The sequence below is a fragment of the Nansenia antarctica genome (assembly GCF_963989245.1).
Source record: "Nansenia antarctica genome assembly, chromosome: 13".
In the NCBI taxonomy this organism is placed as follows: Eukaryota; Metazoa; Chordata; class Actinopteri; order Argentiniformes; family Microstomatidae; genus Nansenia; species Nansenia antarctica.
The window spans coordinates 5,425,186-5,447,412 of record NC_137683.1 but is presented as its reverse complement, the minus strand read 5'-3'; the positions used below and the strand labels follow the sequence as shown (position 1 = coordinate 5,447,412).

The 22,227-nt window shown below is 46.3% G+C and overlaps 1 protein-coding gene across 1 annotated transcript in view; it reads right to left on the bottom strand.

Moving 5' to 3' along the window:
* LOC308169114 (lymphokine-activated killer T-cell-originated protein kinase homolog) overlaps window positions 1-19,649 on the bottom strand; it is a gene marked incomplete at both ends in the record, with an annotated part of 39,467 nt that extends 19,818 nt beyond the window's left edge. Inside the window, 2 exons of the mRNA XM_080543759.1 lie at window positions 18,468-18,643; window positions 19,362-19,649. Of these exons, the coding sequence (XP_080399885.1) occupies window positions 18,468-18,643; window positions 19,362-19,649 (464 nt within the window). The remainder of the gene's footprint in view (window positions 1-18,467; window positions 18,644-19,361) is intronic.
* Between the last annotated feature and the right edge of the window lie 2,578 nt (window positions 19,650-22,227).

Below are 22,227 nucleotides of genomic sequence, written 5' to 3'. Positions count from 1 at the left end.
TTATTTTAGTTAGGTCATGTCCACAGCTTTTGATTAGGAATAGCAGAATAGTTTGTATTGATAATTAAGCAGTAAAAGGGTTTTTGTAAATCAGTGAATACTTAGGTGTTGACCAGCCTTTGTGATTTAATAATTGTGTTGACCAGAACTGTAATTAGTATTGAATGAGTAATTAAGTGACACATATTCATAAACAATTAGGAAACACATTTAAGTATAAAGTACTTACACAGATATTAGATTTAAGTTAATACTGCACTGACATACACAAGAGGCAAATCTGTTATTCTGAGTTGTAGGGTTCTGTGGGGACGGTTAATACAGTTAAATTGGACTAGCATTTGTTTAGCAAACAAGGCAATAGGAAGGTGGGTTGTAAGAAGAGTACACCTTATCTAATATAGAATATTGTCAGCATATTGAGCGGTAGAATGGGGTCAAATTCAACGAAGGTGTTAAAAGATATTAGTGAACATAGTGGAATATTGGCTACTTTATCCCCTATGGCTGTAGTGGAAAAAATGAATCCTCTTGTTAGGGAAATTAGCAAAATGTCTACGAAATGGAATAGCCGTTGGGCATACATTGAACAGCCGTGGCCGAAAGAGGGCAGCCTTAATTTACAAATAATTGCAACATTGGAAATACTTATCAATGTGCACAAGGCACATCAAAGAGGAAAGATTAGATCAGAGAAACGCAAGTTAGAGTTAGCTATTTTAGATCTATTTAAGGTAGAGGGACAGAAAATAGCTCAGATGGAACCGGAAAAGAAAAATGAATTGGCCAGAACACTGGAACAGAAATTGAACATTCCATCCACAGACATGTGTCCTGTCTCCAGTCCCCCTCCATATGCTAAGGCACTGGAGGACCATTCCCAGAAGAAGAAGACCAAGAAGGAGCCAAGGGGAAAAGGGGACGACAGGAGTGACGAGGAAGATGACAGCGAAGATGGCAGAGATGACGACAATGCTGATGAAGGCTACAACGCTCAGGTCAGGAAGATGATAGCCACAGCCGAAAGGAAAGGTGGGAGAAGACGCCGGGAGAAAGCGGAAAGAGAGGAAGAAAGACACCACAGATGGCTGAAGGAGCAACGAGAAAGGGAGAAAGAGGAAGATTGTCATCGAATGACATCAAATACATTAAAGAACTGTCCAGTGCTGATTCGGGGTAACAAGATGGAATATCATCCGTGGAATCATACAGATCTGTCTGAAGTGATAGAGAAACTCCCCGTTATCCAAGATGGTGGACACGCATGGACTACTGAGGTGGACGTGAGACTGACAGGAACGCAGGCCGCGATGGGAGACCTGAAAAGACTCTTAGCTTTTATTGCAGGATTGGATACAATGCAGGAAATATTGATGAAGGCAGGACTTCATAGATATATCAATACATCAGTTTATGATCCAGAGCTCTTCGCAGCAAACAGAGGCAGGCTGTGGAAGGCAATCAGAGAGACTTACCCTACTCACATTCACCCAGACAATATCATTGTGAAGCCACTGGGGGGAGATGAGAATCCCAGGGGTTTTGTTGCCCGTGTGCACTCTCAATGGAGAAGTGTGACAGGGAAGGACGCTGAAGATAACCCCTTAGAAAAATCCATAATCAGGGAAAAAATACAGGAAGGGCTTCCTACCCCAGTTAAGGATAAGCTAGCAGAAGTGGTGGGGCTACGACACATGAACAAAGCTGTTTATATAGACCACGTAGCTCATCAAGTTGAGTTATATCGAAAGAATATTCAGATACAGAAGACTCAAGACGAAGAGTCACTCAGAATATTGACTCATGTGCAATTGACTGAAAGCGAGAGGAACATAGAGGGAGTGCAGGCTTTAGCCCCACAGCAACAGCCACCTGGAGTGCAGACTGCTACTTACCAGTCCTACTCACAGGGGCCACAAGGGGGGTATCCTGCTACTTACCAGTCCTACCCACAGGGGCCACAAGGGGGGTATCCATACCCACAAGGGCCACCAGGGGTGCAAGCGGTTCCATACCAGCCGTACACACAGGCTGGCCAAGGACCACCACCAGGGGGATGGACAGCAGCAGGGAAGAAGATGCTAGAACCATGTTACCAATGCGACCAGAATGGACATCTAGCCTGTACCTGCTACAACAGGCCCCAGGGGGGCGCAGGGGGGAGCCAAGGAGGAGGATATTGGCCTCCTGCTACACCTGCTCCAGGAGTGATGAACCCTTACGGAGGCCCAGCAGCTGGCCTATAGGGGTGCCCGGAAGATCCGAGTGGGAGGTGCCAGCTGGTGGTGACAAAGAAGCCTGAAGACGCCACGCACCTTCCTATGTCTGGAGAATATGTGAAGACAATCGGATTTGAGGGAATTAAACAGCTGATTCCTACAACTGAGCTTGTAGACTTAGAGTACAAGGGACAGAGAGCAACTCTGTCAACACTTGTGTCAGAACACACGCCAACAGGGCTGCTAGGGAGAGATGCTCAATGCCAATTGAACTGTACAGTAAAATGCACACCTGACGGCTGTCAGGTGACGATGCCATCCGGTGCTCAGATTCCATCGACAGCCAGAGTGATTAAGCATAGAACAGACCTACAAGCTTTGCCTTTAAAGGGAGCTGATATAGAATATTGGCTTGATGGGTCTTGTTACCGGGTAGGAGAAACTTTGTGCACTGGGTATTCCTTAGTTAAAGCACAGAATTCAAAGTTTATTGTAGAACAGGCTGAGGCAGTTCCTCAGCCTTGCTCAGCTCAGTTGGCTGAGTTGATTGCCCTCACAGAAGCATGCAACTTGGGAACCGGACGGAGAGTGACAGTGTACACCGACTCTGCCTATGCACATAATGTTTGTCATTTTAATGGAGCTGTATGGAGGAGGCGGGGTTTTAAGAGAACTGATGGTACGCCTATACAGCATCACGCACAGATCATGAAGCTGTTACAAGCCATGATGAAGCCAAAGGAATTAGCCATAGTGAAGTGTGCCACACACAGGTCTGACTCATCACATGTCACACAAGGTAACAGGGCTGCAGAAGATGCAGCCAAAGCCATTACAGGAGCAGACAAGGCAGGTAAAGGTCTTCTGGTCGCACATGAAAAGCAATTACGGGGCATGGTCACACTTGAGGATTTATTGATGTTACAGAGTAGAGCAACTACGTTAGACAAGAACGTTTGGCTAGCAAGGGGGGCAAGTCAGGATGACACAGGTCTATGGAGGAATCATGAGGGGTTGGTTGTAGCACCCTCAGATTTATTAGGCATGTTAATACGGGAAGCTCATGGATTAGCACATGTGGCTAGGGGGGAGGTAAGACGCAAGATCACGAAGGAATATGGGTTTTGGAGTCCATATTTGATGGAACAGATTGACCATGCTTTAGGTCAATGTGGGGTCTGTTGGAGAAACAACATCAGAGTGGGTACACCAGTGGTGTCTGGGCATATCCCTACCCCAATAGGGCCACGGGTGGTGGACAGGGGGGTGGAGGTACAGAGTAGGCAGGATGTTGTGCCAACAGGTGCCGAGGTCCCCAGAGAACCTGAGAAGGAGGAGCTACGACGAGATGCTGTGGTATTGCCAGAGCCAGTGGCAATGCCAGCGTTACAGCCAGAGATATTACCGGCAATGCCTGAAGCCGAGGGGACAGTGGAAAGCTGTCCAGATGCCAATGAACCAGAAACCAATGAAGCAGAGAGTGTTGACAGTCTGGAGGTCCAGCCTGGGAGTGTCCAAAGCCTGGACACCTGTGCTACTGGGGATGCTGGCGAGTGCCTGCATCATGCTTCAGATGATGCTGAGGGCGACTCCCCAGACCTTGATCAGCGTGGGAGGGGACCCGACGACTGCCTGAACCTCAATGACACTGACGGACGACGACCAGTTAGGAAAAGATTAAAGACTATGAATAGGGTAGTGAAGCACCAGATCAAAGGGAACGGCGGGAATGGACAGCAGATGATAGCATGGCTGGAAACGGTCTTAGGGGCATGGGAAACTTATTTTGCTAAGATAGGAGCACCTATTATAGCAGACATGATTTTTGACTTTCTTAGGAGACAGGGCCTCATTGACTGTTTTTGGAAAATCAGTCACTCAGTCCACGTTGATGAACTTTTCAGAAGACTAGTCCTCACCTGAGGTGAAGATCTATGCATTAATGCATTCCCTTTGTCCTATGCTTACTGTTGGGGAATTATGTGTTATGATAACTGAATGTCATTATTTGTGTATTGTTTGTTTGTTTCTATATCGTATGTGATTGAGGTCAGTTGAGAAGTGATGTGGTGGTTATACAAAGATAGGAAAGAAGTTCTGTTCCTAGCGCAACGAAGAATAAGCTCCTGACTAGGAAAGGTTATCAATCTGAGACAGCGGTAAAGGTTGTTCTGAAGATGCGAGTAACAAGAAGACGTTGGTCGTTGGAGGTTTTTGTGTTGAAATATGTATGATGTACTGTGTTTAGATTAATTTGTATTGTTATTTTTAGGATTCTTTTTGATTGTTTTGTATTTGGTTTATATGATATTTTTGGTTGCTGGTCCTGGTGCTGGGTTAGTCTGTGTTATTATGTTTCTTGTGTTGTGTGTTGGTGTAGTTTTTCTGTCTTGTTGTTTATTTTATTTTATTTTATTTTTTTATTTTTTCTTTGGTGTCTTAGTTGCAGTTTGTGGGGTTTTGTGTTTTTGTTTTTGTTTTGTGGTCGTTTAGTTTCGGAACACCCTCTGGGTGGTCCGAGGGGGGAATATGTCGTGTATTTCTACTTAAACACACACACATGCATAGATAGTATGATAGGGGCCTGTATATATGCTGTAGGTGAGTGTTGTGCAATGTTGTGCAAATAGCCCCCTGAGTGTTGTGCAATGTTGTGCAAGAGCCCCCTGACTTAAGGCCATAGTGACATCACAGGGGACGGCCCTCTTGACCATCTAGATAAGGTGATAGGCTATGGCCTGTGACTGTATTTGCATATTGTGATGAACCAGGGTGAGACCCAAAGATCTATGTAGTATGTATGATCTATGTATGAATATGTAGTATATTTTAAACACACACACATACCAGGGCATGCAAGGGCATGATGCCCTCTAACAATGGGGGTTCTATGGCAACCAGATGACCAACAGAGACCTCTGGGGGTTGGGACCCTTGTAAGCACACACACACACACACACACATACACTCTGGCCCCTCCCCTCTTGACCATCTAGGTGACTGATAGGATCACTGGTAGATATTTGCATAAAGATAAGGGGAACAAAACGAGCAGGGGAGGGGGAGATCTTTCTCTTGACCAGCCCAGCCAGCGGAGAGCAGACATGTATGTATGTATGTTTTGAACTTTGATTAAATCGTCTTAAACTCAATAACTGTTCTTTGATTCATAACCAACAATAATTAACCTCAAAATCTCTCTGGTCTGTTACCACGCGCAGCATTCAAACGTCAACAGCCCAGCCCTGCGTGCCTGTCAGCGACTACGGCCTCCACGGAATGACAAACTGTACGTCTGACACTGAGACTGGAAAAAAGGCGTTTCAAATTCAAAACGCCTCCGTGTGTACACTAAAACACACTTCAAGCAAGGGCAGTGGTCGATGTGTGTAGTACCCGTGTTCCACCGGCAGAGGGCAGGCGCGGCATCTAAATGAAGACACTGCCCGTTGAGAACGGGAGGGGAGCATCTGTAAATAATCATGTCCATGTGTTATTCAATCAAGTGCTTTGGCCGCGTTACCTTTCTCATGGGTAATCTGTACATGGTTGACATTAACACACATGGACCGAGCAGAGGCGATGGGCCTGGACCATTTACATTTTTGGTATTTAGTTGACTTTATCCGAAGCGAAAATACAAGAAATCCATTTCGTCTAAGTAAGTGAATCATCTATCCATCAGTCAGAGCATTAAGACGTAATCTGCGCCCGGGCCAGGGGCCATTGGCAGTAATAATGCTATAAGAAGAAGGAGGAGATTTCTTTTAAAATATTTTTTTTATTATTTTCTTCTTTTTTTAACGCATTTACAGTAGAGCAACTGTACAGGGGGGTAGAGGGGATGAAGAGGTCTGTACAGGGGGGTAGAGGGGATGAAGAGGTCTGTACAGGGGGGTAGAGGGGATGAGGAGGTCTGTACAGGTGGGTAGAGGGGATGAAGAGGTCTGTACAGGGGGGTAGAGGGGATGAAGAGGTCTGTACAGGGGGGTAGAGGGGATGAGGAGGTCTGTACAGGGGGGTAGAGGGGATGAAGAGGTCTGTACAGGGGGGTAGAGGGGATGAGGAGGTCTGTACAGGGGGTAGAGGGGATGAAGAGGTCTGTACAGGGGGGTAGAGGGGATGAAGAGGTCTGTACAGGGGGGTAGAGGGGATGAAGAGGTCTGTACAGGGGGGTCGAGGGGATGAGGAGGTCTGTACAGGTGGGTAGAGGGGATGAAGAGGTCTGTACAGGGGGGTAGAGGGGATGAAGAGGTCTGTACAGGGGGGTAGAGGGGATGAGGAGGTCTGTACAGGGGGGTAGAGGGGATGAGGAGGTCTGTACAGGGGGGTAGAGGGGATGAGGAGGTCTGTACAGGTGGGTAGAGGGGATGAAGAGGTCTGTACAGGGGGGTAGAGGGGATGAAGAGGTCTGTACAGGGGGGTAGAGGGGATGAAGAGGTATGTACAGGGGGGTAGAGGGGATGAGGAGGTATGTACAGGGGGGTAGAGGGGATGAAGAGGTCTGTACAGGGGGGTAGAGGGGATGAGGAGGTCTGTACAGGGGGGTAGAGGGGATGAGGAGGTCTGTACAGGGGGGTAGAGGGGATGAGGAGGTCTGTACAGGGGGGTAGAGGGGATGAGGAGGTCTGTACAGGTGGGTAGAGGGGATGAAGAGGTCTGTACAGGGGGGTAGAGGGGATGAAGAGGTCTGTACAGGGGGGTAGAGGGGATGAGGAGGTATGTACAGGGGGGTAGAGGGGATGAAGAGGTCTGTACAGGGGGGTAGAGGGGATGAGGAGGTCTGTACAGGGGGGTAGAGGGGATGAGGATGTCTGTACAGGGGGGTAGAGGGATGAAGAGGTCTTTACAGGGGGTAGAGGGGATGAGGAGGTCTGTACAGGGGGGTAGAGGGGATGGAGAGGTCTGTACAGGGGGGTAGAGGGGATGAGGAGGTCTGTACAGGGGGGTAGAGGGGATGAAGAGGTCTGTACAGGGGGGTGCAGACCTCCTCATCCCCTCTACCCCCGGACTGTGTTAGCTCGCTGTGCTAAAGCCAAACAGGAAACAGCTTGTGATTGGTTCAACCTCAGAGAGGAAGTGACCTCATGTTTAGTGGTCCTGCCAGCAGCTAGCGGTTAGCAGTTAGCAGTTATCCTAATGCTGGGCGTGAAAGGGGGCGGCAGTGGCTCTGGAGGTAGCGCCGGCGTCTAATGATCGCAAGGGCGGCGGTTCGACCCCGGCCGGCCATGTGTCGAGGTGTCCTTGAGCAAGGCTCTGAACCCCTAACTGCTGGTCACCGTCTATGGCCGACCCCTTGGCCAGAGCATAAAATACCACATTCTAACAATTGACTGACAAGTTGATTACATGGCAATAAAACAATGATTATTATTATTATTATTATTATTATTAGGAAAGGACATGGAGTGTGTGTGTATGTATGTGTATGTGTATGTGTGTGTGTGTGTATGTGTGTATGTGTGTGTGTGTGTGTGTGGTGTGTGTGTGTGTGTATGTGCGTGTGCGTGCGTGTGGTGTGGTGTGTGTGTGTGTGCGTGCATGTGCGTGTGGTGTGTGTGTATGTGTGGTGTGAGTGTATGCGTGCGTGTGGTGTGTGTGTGTGTGTTGGTCAGACCTCAGGCCTCTCCACAGCAGACATCATCACCCTCAAACTAAACCATCATCGGATGTTTATATCCATAATTCACTTGTCCATTGTTTGCTTTTTCTTTTAAAAAACATGTTTTTAGGGCATTTCTGCTTTATTGGGATAGAGAGAGTAGAGACTGACAGTAAGGATGGGTGAGAGAGAGAAAAGAGGATAGAGAGAGGAGAGACTGACAGGAAGGAAGGGTGAGAGAGAGAAAGGAGGATAGAGACAGTAGAGACTGACAGGAAGGAAGGGTGAGAGAGAGAAAGGAGGATAGAGACAGTAGAGACTGACAGGAAGGAAGGGTGAGAGAGAGAAAGGAGGATAGAGACAGTAGAGACTGACAGGAAGGATGGGTGAGAGAGAGAAAGGAGGATAGAGACAGTAGAGACTGACAGGAAGGATGGGTGAGAGAGAGAAAGGAGGATAGAGACAGTAGAGACTGACAGGAAGGAAGGGTGAGAGAGAGAGGAGAGACTGACAGTTAGGATGGGTGAGAGAGAGAAAGGAGGATAGAGACAGTAGAGACTGACAGGAAGGATGGGTGAGAGAGAGAAAGGAGGATAGAGACAGTAGAGACTGACAGGAAGGAAGGGTGAGAGAGAGGGGAGGATGGAGAGAGGAGAGACTGACAGGAAGGATGGGTGAGAGAGAGAAAGGAGGATAGAGACAGTAGAGACTGACAGGAAGGATGGGTGAGAGAGAGAAAGGAGGATAGAGACAGCAGAGACTGACAGGAAGGAAGGGTGAGAGAGAGAGGAGAGACTGACAGTTAGGATGGGTGAGAGAGAGAAAGGAGGATAGAGACAGTAGAGACTGACAGGAAGGATGGGTGAGAGAGAGAAAGGAGGATAGAGACAGTAGAGACTGACAGGAAGGATGGGTGAGAGAGAAAGGAGGATAGAGACAGTAGAGACTGACAGAAAGGATGGGTGAGAGAGAGGGGAGGATGGAGAGAGGAGAGACTGACAGGAAGGATGGGTGAGAGAGAGAAAAGAGGATAGAGACAGTAGAGACTGACAGGAAGGATGGGCGAGAGAGAGAGGAGGATGGAGAGAGGAGAGACTGACAGGAAGGATGGGTGAGAGAGAAGAGGGATGACAGGAAGGATGGGTGAGAGAGAGAAAGGAGGATGGAGAGAGAGGAGAGACTGACAGTTCGGATGGGTGAGAGAGAGAAAGGAGGATAGAGACAGTAGAGACTGACAGTAAGGATGGGTGAGAGAGGAGGGATGACATGTGATTTACATATACAATACAGATACAGATACAATATGTTGTTTGGCTGTGTATGCAGTTGGACGTGTGTTGTGAAACTGTATGTATTAGGTATTTGAACTTTATATTTTAAGTATTTCAACCGTACCTTACATATGATCACAATGTGTCGGCGGCTTCGCCTAAATTGCTTACATCAACTATCTCAAGTCAGCGGAATTCCATTCCGTTGTCACATGATCTGGGACGTGTTGACCATGTGTGTGTGTGTGTGTGTGTGTGTGTGTGTGTGAGTGTGTGTGTGCGTGCAAGTGTGTGTGTGTGTGTGTGCGTGCGTGAGTGTGTGTGTGTGTACGTACATGTGTGTGTGTACGTACATGTGTGTGTGTGTGAGTGAGTGCGTGCGTGTGTGTGTGTGTGTGTGTGCGTGCGTGTGTACCTATGTGTGTGTGTGTGTGTACGTATATATGTGTGTGTGTGTACGTGTGTGTGTGTGTGTGTTCAGACAGTCAGCGTCTCTCTATCTAACATCCCATAATAAGAGCCAGACCCAGGAGATGACACACTGCAGAAGGCGAGGGGAACGATAGTCTGTTAAGGGTGGGGAAGAAAGTGCAAGAGGGGGAAGAAGGGGGAAGAAGAAAAGGGAGGAAAAAGAGAGGAAAAGGGGAGAAAAAGAGGGAAAAGAAAAGGAAGAGAGAGAAATTGAGGCTTCTTTTCCATTATCTACATGTTTAATAGTCTCAATGTATTCTAAACAATTAATGCACAATAAAAAATGTCGCCATTGCCATTTTTGTATGGGGGGGAAGAATGGATCAGAAGGTCACCGGTTCAAATCCCACCAGAAACAAGAAAAATTAAAAATGTCTCCAAAAGTGTTGTTTTGTGTAAATTCAAAATCACTTGAGCCAAAAGTTGCTTTTTGTGACATAACAGAAGTGTATAGACACTAGCTGTTGTTTTATTGATGTTTAAACATCAATAAAAAGAATAATAGTATAATATTATATATTATAATAATAGTACAAATAAACAAGTTAGCCTCTTAAAAGCCCTGAGTTTGAATGAATAACTTTTTATAAAGAGAAGAAGAGAGAGCTACTCAGAATCAGAATCAGAATCAGAATTGCTTTTATTGCACCAATGTACAGGTACACAGAGTAAAATTCTTGGGTTCAGGTTCATTCAACATTGGCATTGCAGCAGAATACAAGATCAGTAATAAAATAAAGTATGATATAAAAACAACAAAATCAACAATCAATAAGCAGGATATGAGAACAACAAAATCAACAATCAATAATAGCAGCAATAGTATCAGTAGCATCAATAGCAGCAGAATGCAAATCAACAATACAAGTAAATGAGTAGGGTGATAAGAGACTACAGCAGTACTACAGCTGCACCAGTCATGCTGCTGTAGAACAGTGGTGTAAAAAGCTGTGCAGATTCCAATGACATGGGATGTAATATCATACAGTATGCAATAATATAGTTCAGATATGATACAGTACAAGTTCAAGTAGTAGTCAGGTGGTGCATAAAATGCTGTGCAGGTAGCAGTGAGATGTAATACACTGTCATACACACCGTCTATGTCTCACTGCTACCTGATGTAATACACTGTCATACACACCGTCTATGTCTCACTGCTACCTGCACAGCATGTTATGCACCACCTGACTACTACTTGAACTTGTGCAATATGGTACAGATATGGAGCAGTACATATGTTTCAGTAGAAGTAGTGTTCAAGTAATCAGGCAGTATGTAGTTAGTTATAATATATATTATTAATGCAGTGGGGTTGGTTTGGGGGAGACAGACGTTTGCCTTCCTACTTCCTCATCTTATCCAACTAGTGCTCCTTAGTCAGAGACTAAACGAGGGACAATGCCAGATGAGGGGCAGGTGGACCTTTGGGACAGCCAGATGAGGGGCAGGTGGAGCAAACAGGGTTGAGAAAACGACAGGAGGGACAGCAAAGACAAGGGCGGTAGGGGGGGGGGGGGGGGGGGGGGGGTTGGTGGTGGGACGCACCCAAGCCCTCCAAAATAGAAGGCCTTATCAATAAGGAGGTTCAAAGTTCTAAATGTATTATAAAATGAATAATGAAATGTCCTTTTTGTGCTGGCGCTGCAAAAAACAGAAAGGGGACTTTTACCATATGTTTTGGTCATGTAATTTGTTGTTAACATTTTGGAACTTTGTAATTGACACGATAGAATTATGTTTAAATATTCACATTGCAAAATCATCTCGCTTGTGTCTTTTAGGCACGATCAATATGGATCCTTGGAATGAATTTCAAAAAATATATATTGATCTTGCTTTGATTGCTGCAAAGAAGTGTATTGCAATCCATTGGAAATCCGATTACTCTCCTACAATATCACATTGGTTAAATGAAATCTCTAGCTACATTCCATTAGATAAAATATACTATAATATAAGACATAAGAGTCAGGACTTTGTAAAAATATGGCAACCACATATATATTTTATGGCAAGAAGGGCAGCTTCAGGTACTATTGTTTGATGGACAGTGTTTCTTGTAGGGATGCACGGTGATGTGAATTGCTGTTAATATCATAGCGCATCCCTAATGAATGTATTATTGTGTGTGTGTGTGTGTGTGTGTGTGTGTGTATGTAGGCATGTGTGTTTTGTCTTATTATTATTATATTTTTGTTGTGTTGTCGTTGGGCGTTGCCGCACAATGGGGGGTGGGGGGGGGGGTGGATACAAGGGGGCGGGGAAACAAGAAAAAATGTGTTCAATTATATTGTAAAAATGTTTGAATCTTTGGGGAAAAAAAAAAGAAGAAAAAAAAGAAGAGGCGGCCCCAGGTCATCCAGGAGTTCCAGAGCCCCGCTCCTGACGGCCCCACGATCATGCTGCTGTCACTCAAAGCTGGCGGGGTGGGACTCAACCTGACAGCCGCCTCCCGTGTTTTCCTCACGGATCCAGCGTGGAACCCTGCAGCAGAGGACCAGTGTGTGGATCGCTGTCACCGCCTGGGCCAGAAGAGAGACGTCTTCGTCACCAAGTTCATCGTGAAGGACTCTGTGGAGGAAAACATGGTGAAGATTCAGAGGCAGAAGCAGGATCTGGTGGACAAGGCTTTCGGCTCCAAGAACCCCACCGACAAGAAGGCGTCACGCATTAATGAAATAAAAGCCCTCATGGAGCTGTAGACGTCCCTACGTATGGGAACCTTGTTAAGAAATTCCCATTTTGAAGTTTAGTTTTGATACTGTTTGTTGTGGAATGTTCTCTCAGCACATATGTCCATCGTTACATTCCCACTCACCACACTGCCCTTGGTTAACAAGTCTCATGATACATTTAAATGTTTGGGCATTTAACAGATGCCTTTATCCAAAGCGACTTTTCTTTTTTGGGATTGATGTGTGGTTTCATGTATGTGGGAATAAATGTTTTAAGTGACAAACCAAAAAAACAAAAACAAAAACAAACAAAATATATTTACAAAATAAATACATCTTTCTTCTAATTCTAATAGATGCGTTTTCATTATTGTTACCGCTGCTTCATAGGTCTGAATAACACTGACAGGCTTTATATGTGTCCCTTGAACAGAGCTTGTAAATTATAGCATGCATCATAGGAAGGTGCCTGGGCGCCACGCAATTATAATTTCCATCGTTTTCAGTGAAAATAATTTTGTCACCTTTTTGGGCCAGCACCCCTGCATTCCCCAAAAAATTGATAGAAATGAGCCATTGAATTGTTGCACTCTCTCCAGCAATTCCCAGTTCCCGGTGTACCATTCTGTAAGTATTTTCTTCTTGGGGTAATAAAAAACCTAATAATGTTCTTCCATGAAAATTCTCTCCATTGTCCAGAGCTAGAGGTGGTGGATTGTATTTTACATATTCAACCATTCTTCCTCAGTTAGGACTATGTTTGCTTCCTTCTCCCACTTATCCCTAACATATAAGGTGGAGTGCTTCCTGGTGGACTGTATACTCTTCTGTATAATTCTTGACACCAGTTTCTTGTGGGTGTTGCCCTTATACGCATCAATACAAATGTTGACGAGACTCATTTCAGAAACCTCATTATTCTTTATATTCTTATAGAAGTAGTAATGCCTCAGTTGTAAATACCTGTAGAAATCTTGTTTCTCTAGGTTGTGATTATCAATAAGATATTGAAAGGCCTGTATTGGATGAAATTAGGTAGGGATGTCCCGATCCCATTTTTTCACTACCGATACCTGGGCTTCAGGTATCTGCGATACCGATATCAATCCGATATTTGTATTTATTGTTTTACTCCTGAATAATAACAAATACTTCCCCAGTATAGTCCACAACATTTGGCTATTAAAGACTGCCAGCCTTTATTCAAGCAACAAAAACAGTACTCACTGAGTCTGTTACTCACTACTCAGTGACCAACTGGTTTCAAGTTATGGGGCAACTATGGGAACGCCCCCTGCGTGACCTCATCAGAAACTGAATTACACTGCGCCAGCCCATTGGCTGGCCCAGGCGACGCTTGTGTCACGAGGGACGGGACCCTCCGCCTATATAACGGCATTTGTCGTCATTGACAAAAGCCTTTGCTCTCTTCTCACTGGAGCTGACAACAACTGTGCGGGTGGCTAGAGCTAAACAGTCCACAGATACGAGCGACCACAACACACACACACACACACACACTGCATGGAAAGTTTGAGCGGCAGTGACGGCCGCGCGCTGCACTTAGTATTTATTCTTGATTATTTTGAACGTCTCGCTCAGCCCGTCAGTGACGGTGCAGTGTGTGTGTGTGTGTTAGCCCGTCAGTGATGGTGCAGTGTGTGTGTGTTAGCCCGTCAGTGACGGTGCAGTGTGTGTGTGTGTGTTAGCCCGTCAGTGACGGTGCTGAGCCGTGCTGTACGTTAACAAACACGTTTGTACAGCTGTTCCTTTGTGTCGACCTCCCTCTGTGCCTAGAGACTCTTACACTAACGTTACCACCAGGTGCTAGCTAGCTACGGTAGCTAACGTTACCACCAGGTGCTAGCTAGCTACGGTAGCTAACGTTACCACCAGGTGCTAGCCAGCTACGGTAGCTAACGTTACCACCAGGTGCTAGCCAGCTACGGTAGCTAACGTTACCACCAGGTGCTAGCCAGCTACGGTAGCTAATGTTACCACCAGGTGCTAGCTAGCTACGGTAGCTAACGTTACCACCAGGTGCTAGCTAACTAAGGTAGCTAATGTTACCACCAGGTGCTAGCCAGCTAAGGTAGCTAATGTTACCACCAGGTGCTAGCTAGCTACGGTAGCTAACGTTACCACCAGGTGCTAGCTAACTAAGGTAGCTGACTAACGTTACCACCAGGTGCTAGCTAGCTACGGTAGCTAACGTTACCACCAGGTGCTAGCCAGCTACGGTAGCTAACGTTACCACCAGGTGCTAGCTAACTAAGGTAGCTAACTAACGTTACCACCAGGTGCTAGCTAGCTAAGGTAGCTAACGTTACCACCAGGTGTTAGCTAGCTAAGGTAGCTAACGTTACCGATGCATCATCAGACAGAAATGAGCAACTGCGACTCCGCTGGCAGAAGGGTGAAAGAGGAGAAACGCTTTGAAATCGATACCATTTCCACCGACATAAGAAATATTGCCTCTCACGTAGGCTATTATGAAGGAGTGCACACAAAGGATACGTGCACACTGCACATATCGTATTCGTCCATGTCCTGTACGCATCACACTATACATATATATTTACTGTTCATATCATATTGATATTCATGCAAATATATTTACTTTTTACATTCATATTCATTGCACGTATAGCGCGAGGTTGACCACCGTCCGCATTGACTTCACAGTAATGTACGTCTTCATAAGGGTAACATTCCCGATAAGTCCAATGATTGCAATATCCATACAGTGAAGAACATGAACAGGCCCACTGTAGACAATTGACTATCATCCCCAAGTAGGCCTGTATGCATGTTATTTAATTATCTTGTATTCACCTAAGGTAAGGTGACCAGATTTCTCAGATGCAATCTGGGGACATTTCCAACTTTTTAGGAAAAATGTATACATTTTATCATGATGAAATACAGAAACGGGGATAATTGCTGTTTCATTTATGTTGACCTTATTTTGACCAATGTATACACATTCAAGCAAGAATACTCAAGTGTAACAACTGGAATGTGCCTCTCAACATTAGTGTCAGTGTACTGTAAGTGGTATTAAAAGTAATTCTTAGAACTGTTCAGGTTGACGAGCCAACCATCAACAATCTGGTCTGAGAAAATATCTTTATTTTATAAAAACAGTATTGCCAGTTACACCTGTACACCTAACACACCTGTCTTTGTTCTGATGGAGGTACCTAACACATCTGTCTTTGTTCTGATGGAGGTACCTAACACATCTGTCTTTGTTCTGATGGAGGTACCTAACACATCTGTCTTTGTTCTGATGGAGGTACCTAACACACCTGTCTTTGTTCTGATGGAGGTACCTAACACATCTGTCTTTGTTCTGATGGAGGTACCTAACACATCTGTCTTTGTTCTGATGGAGGTACCTAACACATCTGTCTTTGTTCTGATGGAGGTACCTAACACATCTGTCTTTGTTCTGATGGAGGTACCTAACACACCTGTCTTTGTTCTGATGGAGGTACCTAACACATCTGTCTTTGTTCTGATGGAGGTACCTAACACATCTGTCTTTGTTCTGATGGAGGTACCTAACACACCTGTCTTTGTTCTGATGGAGGTACCTAACACATCTGTCTTTGTTCTGATGGGGGTACCTAACACATCTGTCCTTGTTCTGATGGAGGTACCTAACACATCTGTCTTTGTTCTGATGGGGGTACCTAACACACCTGTCTTTGTTCTGATGGAGGTACCTAACACATCTGTCTTTGTTCTGATGGAGGTACCTAACACATCTGTCTTTGTTCTGATGGAGGTACCTAACACATCTGTCTTTGTTCTGATGGAGGTACCTAACACACCTGTCTTTGTTCTGATGGAGGTACCTAACACATCTGTCTTTGTTCTGATGGAGGTACCTAACACATCTGTCTTTGTTCTGATGGAGGTACCTAACACACCTGTCTTTGTTCTGATGGAGGTACCTAACACATCTGTCTTTGTTCTGATGGAGGTACCTAACACACCTGTCTTTGTTCTGATGGAGGTACCTAACACATCTGTCTTTGTTCTGATGGAGGTACCTAACACACCTGTCTTTGTTCTGATGGAGGTACCTAACACACCTGTCTTTGTTCTGATGGAGGTACCTAACACATCTGTCTTTGTTCTGATGGAGGTACCTAACACACCTGTCTTTGTTCTGATGGAGGTACCTAACACATCTGTCTTTGTTCTGATGGAGGTACCTAACACATCTGTCTTTGTTCTGATGGAGGTACCTAACACATCTGTCTTTGTTCTGATGGAGGTACCTAACACATCTGTCTTTGTTCTGATGGAGGTACCTAACACATCTGTCTTTGTTCTGATGGAGGTACCTAACACATCTGTCTTTGTTCTGATGGAGGTACCTAACACATCTGTCTTTGTTCTGATGGAGGTACCTAACACTCCTGTCTTTGTTCTGATGGAGGTACCTAACACATCTGTCTTTGTTCTGATGGAGGTACCTAACACATCTGTCCTTGTTCTGATGGAGGTACCTAACACATCTGTCTTTGTTCTGATGGAGGTACCTAACACATCTGTCTTTGTTCTGATGGAGGTACCTAACACACCTGTCTTTGTTCTGATGGAGGTACCTAACACATCTGTCTTTGTTCTGATGGAGGTACCTAACACATCTGTCTTTGTTCTGATGGAGGTACCTAACACATCTGTCTTTGTTCTGATGGAGGTACCTAACACATCTGTCTTTGTTCTGATGGAGGTACCTAACACATCTGTCTTTGTTCTGATGGAGGTACCTAACACATCTGTCTTTGTTCTGATGGAGGTACCTAACACATCTGTCTTTGTTCTGATCGAGGTACCTAACACACCTGTCTTTGTTCTGATGGAGGTACCTAACACATCTGTCTTTGTTCTGATGGAGGTACCCAACACATCTGTCTTTGTTACAGAAAAAAAATGCTAGTTTTCAGAGCCAATGCAGGTATGACAGGTTTATAATTTTACATGAATAGGCAATGCTACAGAGCAACGATGCATGTGGAAACAATAAAGTCCAAGCGGGGGTCTGGGGGTCCTCCCCCAGAAAAAAGAGGATTTAACACTTAATTTCCTGCATTCTGGTGAATTTGTACACACTATTGTGCTTTTTATGCCCATTTTTTTTTATCTCCACTACCCTACTCATACTTTAAGCCTAACATAATGTTTAAGCCTAACATAAGACTAATGATGTTGTAAAAATTCTGTATATTGTATTGTATTTGTATTAATAATGTAAAACAACTTTATACACCCACTGCATATATTTCATTGTATTATCGTATTAATAATAATAGCCACCAGGGCACCCCATAAGCTCTTCTCCACTAGTCTGATTAGATTGAACTATTCCAATTCCAGGACTGCAGCACAGAGCATAGGTGTTAAATATGAATGTTATGACAAACCCCAGAATTGGGACAGCAAATTGAGGTTCCAGCAGCTTTATTAACATTGGGTTTAAATACAACATATTGACAATTAGGCACTTATGCTTTTGGAAATCTTCATCGTCTAGAGCAGGGGTGGGCAATTATTTTTCCCAGGGGGCCAAATGAGCAACTGAAAATATTTTGGAGGGCCGGGCCAAAATTCCGAACTCAATTATGCATAATATACATTTTATTTCTATATAAAAAGCAGTAAATGGCATTGTTTTGACCGCTGGTAAAAGTGTATGTTATTATTTGGCAATTAAAATGTGAGGTTAGCTTTCAAAAATATCATTTATTCAAATAGAATTTCCAAAATGATAAACAAAATGTGAAACATTTGACTCATTTTCAGTCACATTAAATAACAAAGGGCATTTTGAGTTTCATGTACTTTTGAAACAAGGCTTTTTTTTTGCTTTCTAAAGACATCACATCATCTTTGTAGCCAAAATAAACAAGACATGTCACTGAACTGTGTAACTGTGGAAAGAAAAGTGTCCCAGTTTTGTAGCCTTTTTGACTTTACATGCCTATATTAAACATTTAATGTTTTCAGAACTGTGCACACAAAAAAAAAGTGTCAGATTTCAATTGTTATATTTCCACATTTTAGTGTTCTTCAGTTCTTTTTTTTCATTCAGTGTGAGAAATCCAGTCTCTGTTGAGCTTTAACAAGTCCATCAAAGTCAGGTTGAATGTCTGAGGTGGAGATGGGAAGCACAGCTGACAGATGTTCATCAGTGAGAGAGGATCTGTACCTGGATTTGGTAAACTTCATGACTGAGAATGTCTGTTCACATATGTAGGTGGATCCAAAGAGAACCAACATCTTCTGAGCATGTCTCCTCATGTTTGGAAAGTTCTCCTCCTTGAGAGCAGAGTAGAACTCTAGCAGTGATGCTGACTTGAAGTGCTCTTTCAGTAGTGAATCAGACTGCAGGTCAATGAGTTCAAGCTGAACATCAGTGGGTGCACTATCAACACTGCAGGTAAAGGGGAGCTGATGGTTTGACTTCTTTCAGGGTTTTCATGTGTTCGAGATTGTTGCTGCCTAGTTGCCTTGAAATGAATTGCAACTTTGTCATGAAGGCTTTCACATGGCTATGCATTTCATGAACAAAAAGGCCCTTGCCCTGCAGTTGTGTGTTCAGTTCATTCATCATTGCAGTCACATCAACAGCAAATGATAAATCTGCCATCCAGTCCTCATCAGACAGCTCTGGGATGGTTTTGCCTTTCATCTCACAAAACTCCTTTATCTCTGATTTCAGAACCCAAAACCTTTTTAGCACTTTGCCCAGGCTGAGCCATCTGACAGCTGTGTGGTACCTGACATCACCATGTTCGCTCTCTTGCTCCTCCAATAGTGAAACAAACTGCCTGTGATTTAATGCTCGCGCTCTGATGAAATTAACTGTTGTAGTAACAACATCAACCACATGGCTAAGTTCTAGCACTGACTTGCACAACGCTTGCTGATGAATAATACAATGTATAAACACCAATTTCTGCTCTGCGTTGAGTTCACTCACTTTATCTTGCATTCTTTTCAAAAGCCCAACATTTTTCCCTGTCAAATTCGGACATCCATCCGTAGTGACACCTGCCAGTCTGTCCCATTCGAGTCCCAGTTTGTCCATGCATGCGTTGACCTCGGTGAACAGATCACTCCCCGTTGTGGTTCCTTTCATTGGCCGGATTGCTGCCAGCTCCTCCGTAAGCTTGAAGTCGCGCGTTATCCCCCGGAGGAATATGAGCAGCTGGGCTGTGTCACGGATGTCACAACTCTCATCCAAAGCTAAAGAAAAAAAGTCGAAGCTTCCCACTTCACTTTGCAGCTGAAACTCCAGATTCTCTGCGATGTCCTCCACCCTTCTCGTCACGGTGCGGCGGGACAGCGGGACGTTTTCAAACGCTTCCTTTTTTTCTGGGCATAGCATTGCTGCAGACTCGACCATGCACTCTTTCACAAACTCCCCCTCCGAGAATGAGTTTAACCATGCAATAGCACCAGAAAGGTCAAACAACATAATGGTAATGTTGTGGGAGTTGCAACAAGGAGACGACAGACGTAGGTTGGAGTCGAGGTTGTTTACTTCTCTCACTTTCTGCTACATGCTAACATACACTCAGTGACAACAACAATAACATTTATATTCCGGTTGTGGATACAACTGTTTTTTTTTGCATTTGCGCCCATGATAACGGATAGGATACCACCTGCTTCTGAGTTTCATTATGATCTCACTTTCTTGGTGAATGTCTCTAATGTGAATCACCACACAGGCCCCCCCAGAATTCACCAACCCAGAAGGTACAAAAAACCAAGATAACCATTAAAAGTCCAACTGAACAGGCAATTTATGAACAGTACTACAGTTAACGTGGCGGGGGGCGGATCAAGCGGCCGAAACGGCTGCGCTTTGCAGGAGGGGGATTAAGGGTGAGAACTGGAACTGGAGCCCGGGCCATGGAAGGGACTGGGGCAGGGACAGAGGTTGGGGCAGGGGGCCGCCCCCGCCGCGGGGGTAGGGCCAACTGAACTGGCTCGTCAATGTTCAAGTGAGCAGGCTTGAGACGGTCTATAGCGACCCGCTCTGACCTGCCCCCCATGTCCACCACAAAGTGCTTAGCGCCCGCCTCCAGGACACGGAAGGGCCCGTCGTAGGGGGGCCGCAGCGGAGCCCGATGGCTGTCGTGTCGGATGAAAACGTACTTAGCCAATGGCAGGTCCCTGGGGACGTAGGACTGGGGGAGGCAGTGACGTGATGTCGGAATGGGGACGAGGTCATTCACAATGCCCCTGAACACAGTTCTATGAGAGGCGGCCGACCAGGGAGCTGCAGCATCTGGAAGAAACTCCCCAGGAACCCGCAGTGGCTGGCCATACACCAGCTCGGCGGACGAGGCCTGGAGATCCTCTTTGAGGGCAGAGCGAAGACCGAGCATGACCCACGGGAGGCGGTCCACCCAGCCACTGTCCATCAGGCTGGCCCGAAGAGCGGCCTTCATGTCCCGATGGAACCGCTCACAAAGTCCATTGCCCTGCGGGTGGTACGCCGTAGTGCGGTGGATCTTCACCCCCAGATGCTCAGCAACCGTAGTCCAGAGCTCCGAGGTGAACTGGGGGCCCCTGTCGCTCATGATGTCACCTGGTGTGCCAAAGCGGGCCACCCAGCACCCAATGAACGCCCGGGCCACCTCCGCTGCCGTAGTAGAGGCCAGGGGAACAGCTTCCGGCCACCTGGTGGTCCGGTCCACCATGGTGAGGAGGTAGGTATATCCGTGAGACGGGGGCAGGGGGCCTACCAGGTCCACATGCACATGGTCAAAACGCCTCTCTGGCACCACAAACGGTGCCAAAGGGGCTTTGGTATGGCGGTGCACCTTAGCGCGCTGACATGCCACACACGAGCCAGCCCAGGTTCTAACGTCCCTCCGGAGGCCAGGCCAAACAAACTTAATCCCCACCAATTTAGCCGAGGCTTTCAGATGGTGTCAAACCCTGCGCCGCCAGGCAGCCGGCACCATAGGACGGTGGAGACGTCGCAGAGGAGAGTGGCTTTGGCCGCGTCGAACACCACATCCTCCAGCTGCAGTGCAGTAGGAGCGACCCGGTAGGCCTGAATGTCAGAGTCTGCGGCTTGGTCCGCCGCCATGGCGGCATAGTCGAGTCCTAAGTGAACAGACCCGACGACCGCCCGTGAGAGGCAGTCGGCGACGAAGTTGTCCTTGCCCGCCAAGTGCTGGATGTCCGTGGTGAACTCGGAGATCGCCGAGAGCTGACGCTGCTGACGCCCAGACCATGGCTCCGAGGTCTTGGCCATGGAGAATGTCAGTGGCTTGTGGTCCACGAAGGCGGTGAACTGGCGGCCCTCTAACAGGAATCTAAAGTGTCTGGTGGCAAGGAAAAGACCCAGCAGTTCCCTGTCAAAGGTGCTGTACTTGCGCTCGTTGTCGCGGAGCTGTTTGCTGAAGAAGGCCAGCGGCTGCCAAGCCCCGTTCACCCACTGCTCGCACACCGCCCCCACTGCATAGTCAGAGGCGTCCGTCGTGAGGGCGACCGGGGCCGTGGGAGACGGGTGCGCCAGTAGAGCAGCGTTAGCCAGCGCATTCTTAGCAGCCCCGAAAGCCTTGTCCATCTCCGGGGACCAGTCCAACACGTCCTTGGGCCCTTTTCCCCGCAGGGTCTCGTACAAGGGACGCATGAGGTGGGCGGCATGGGAAATAAAACGGTTGTAAAAATTCACCATGCCCAGGAACTCTTGTAGAGACTGTATCGTGCGGGGACGGGGGAAACTGGTGATGGCCTCCACTCTGGCGGGAAGAGGGGCGGCTCCCTGCGGAGCGACATGGTGTCCGAGGAAGGTGATGGATGACTGCCCGAACTGGCACTTGGCTGGGTTTACAATGAGGCCGTGGGCCCTGAGCCGCTCAAACAACTGCCGGAGGTGTGTCATGTGCTCCTCCATGGACGCGCTGGCCACCAGAATGTCATCCAGGTAAACAAACATGAAT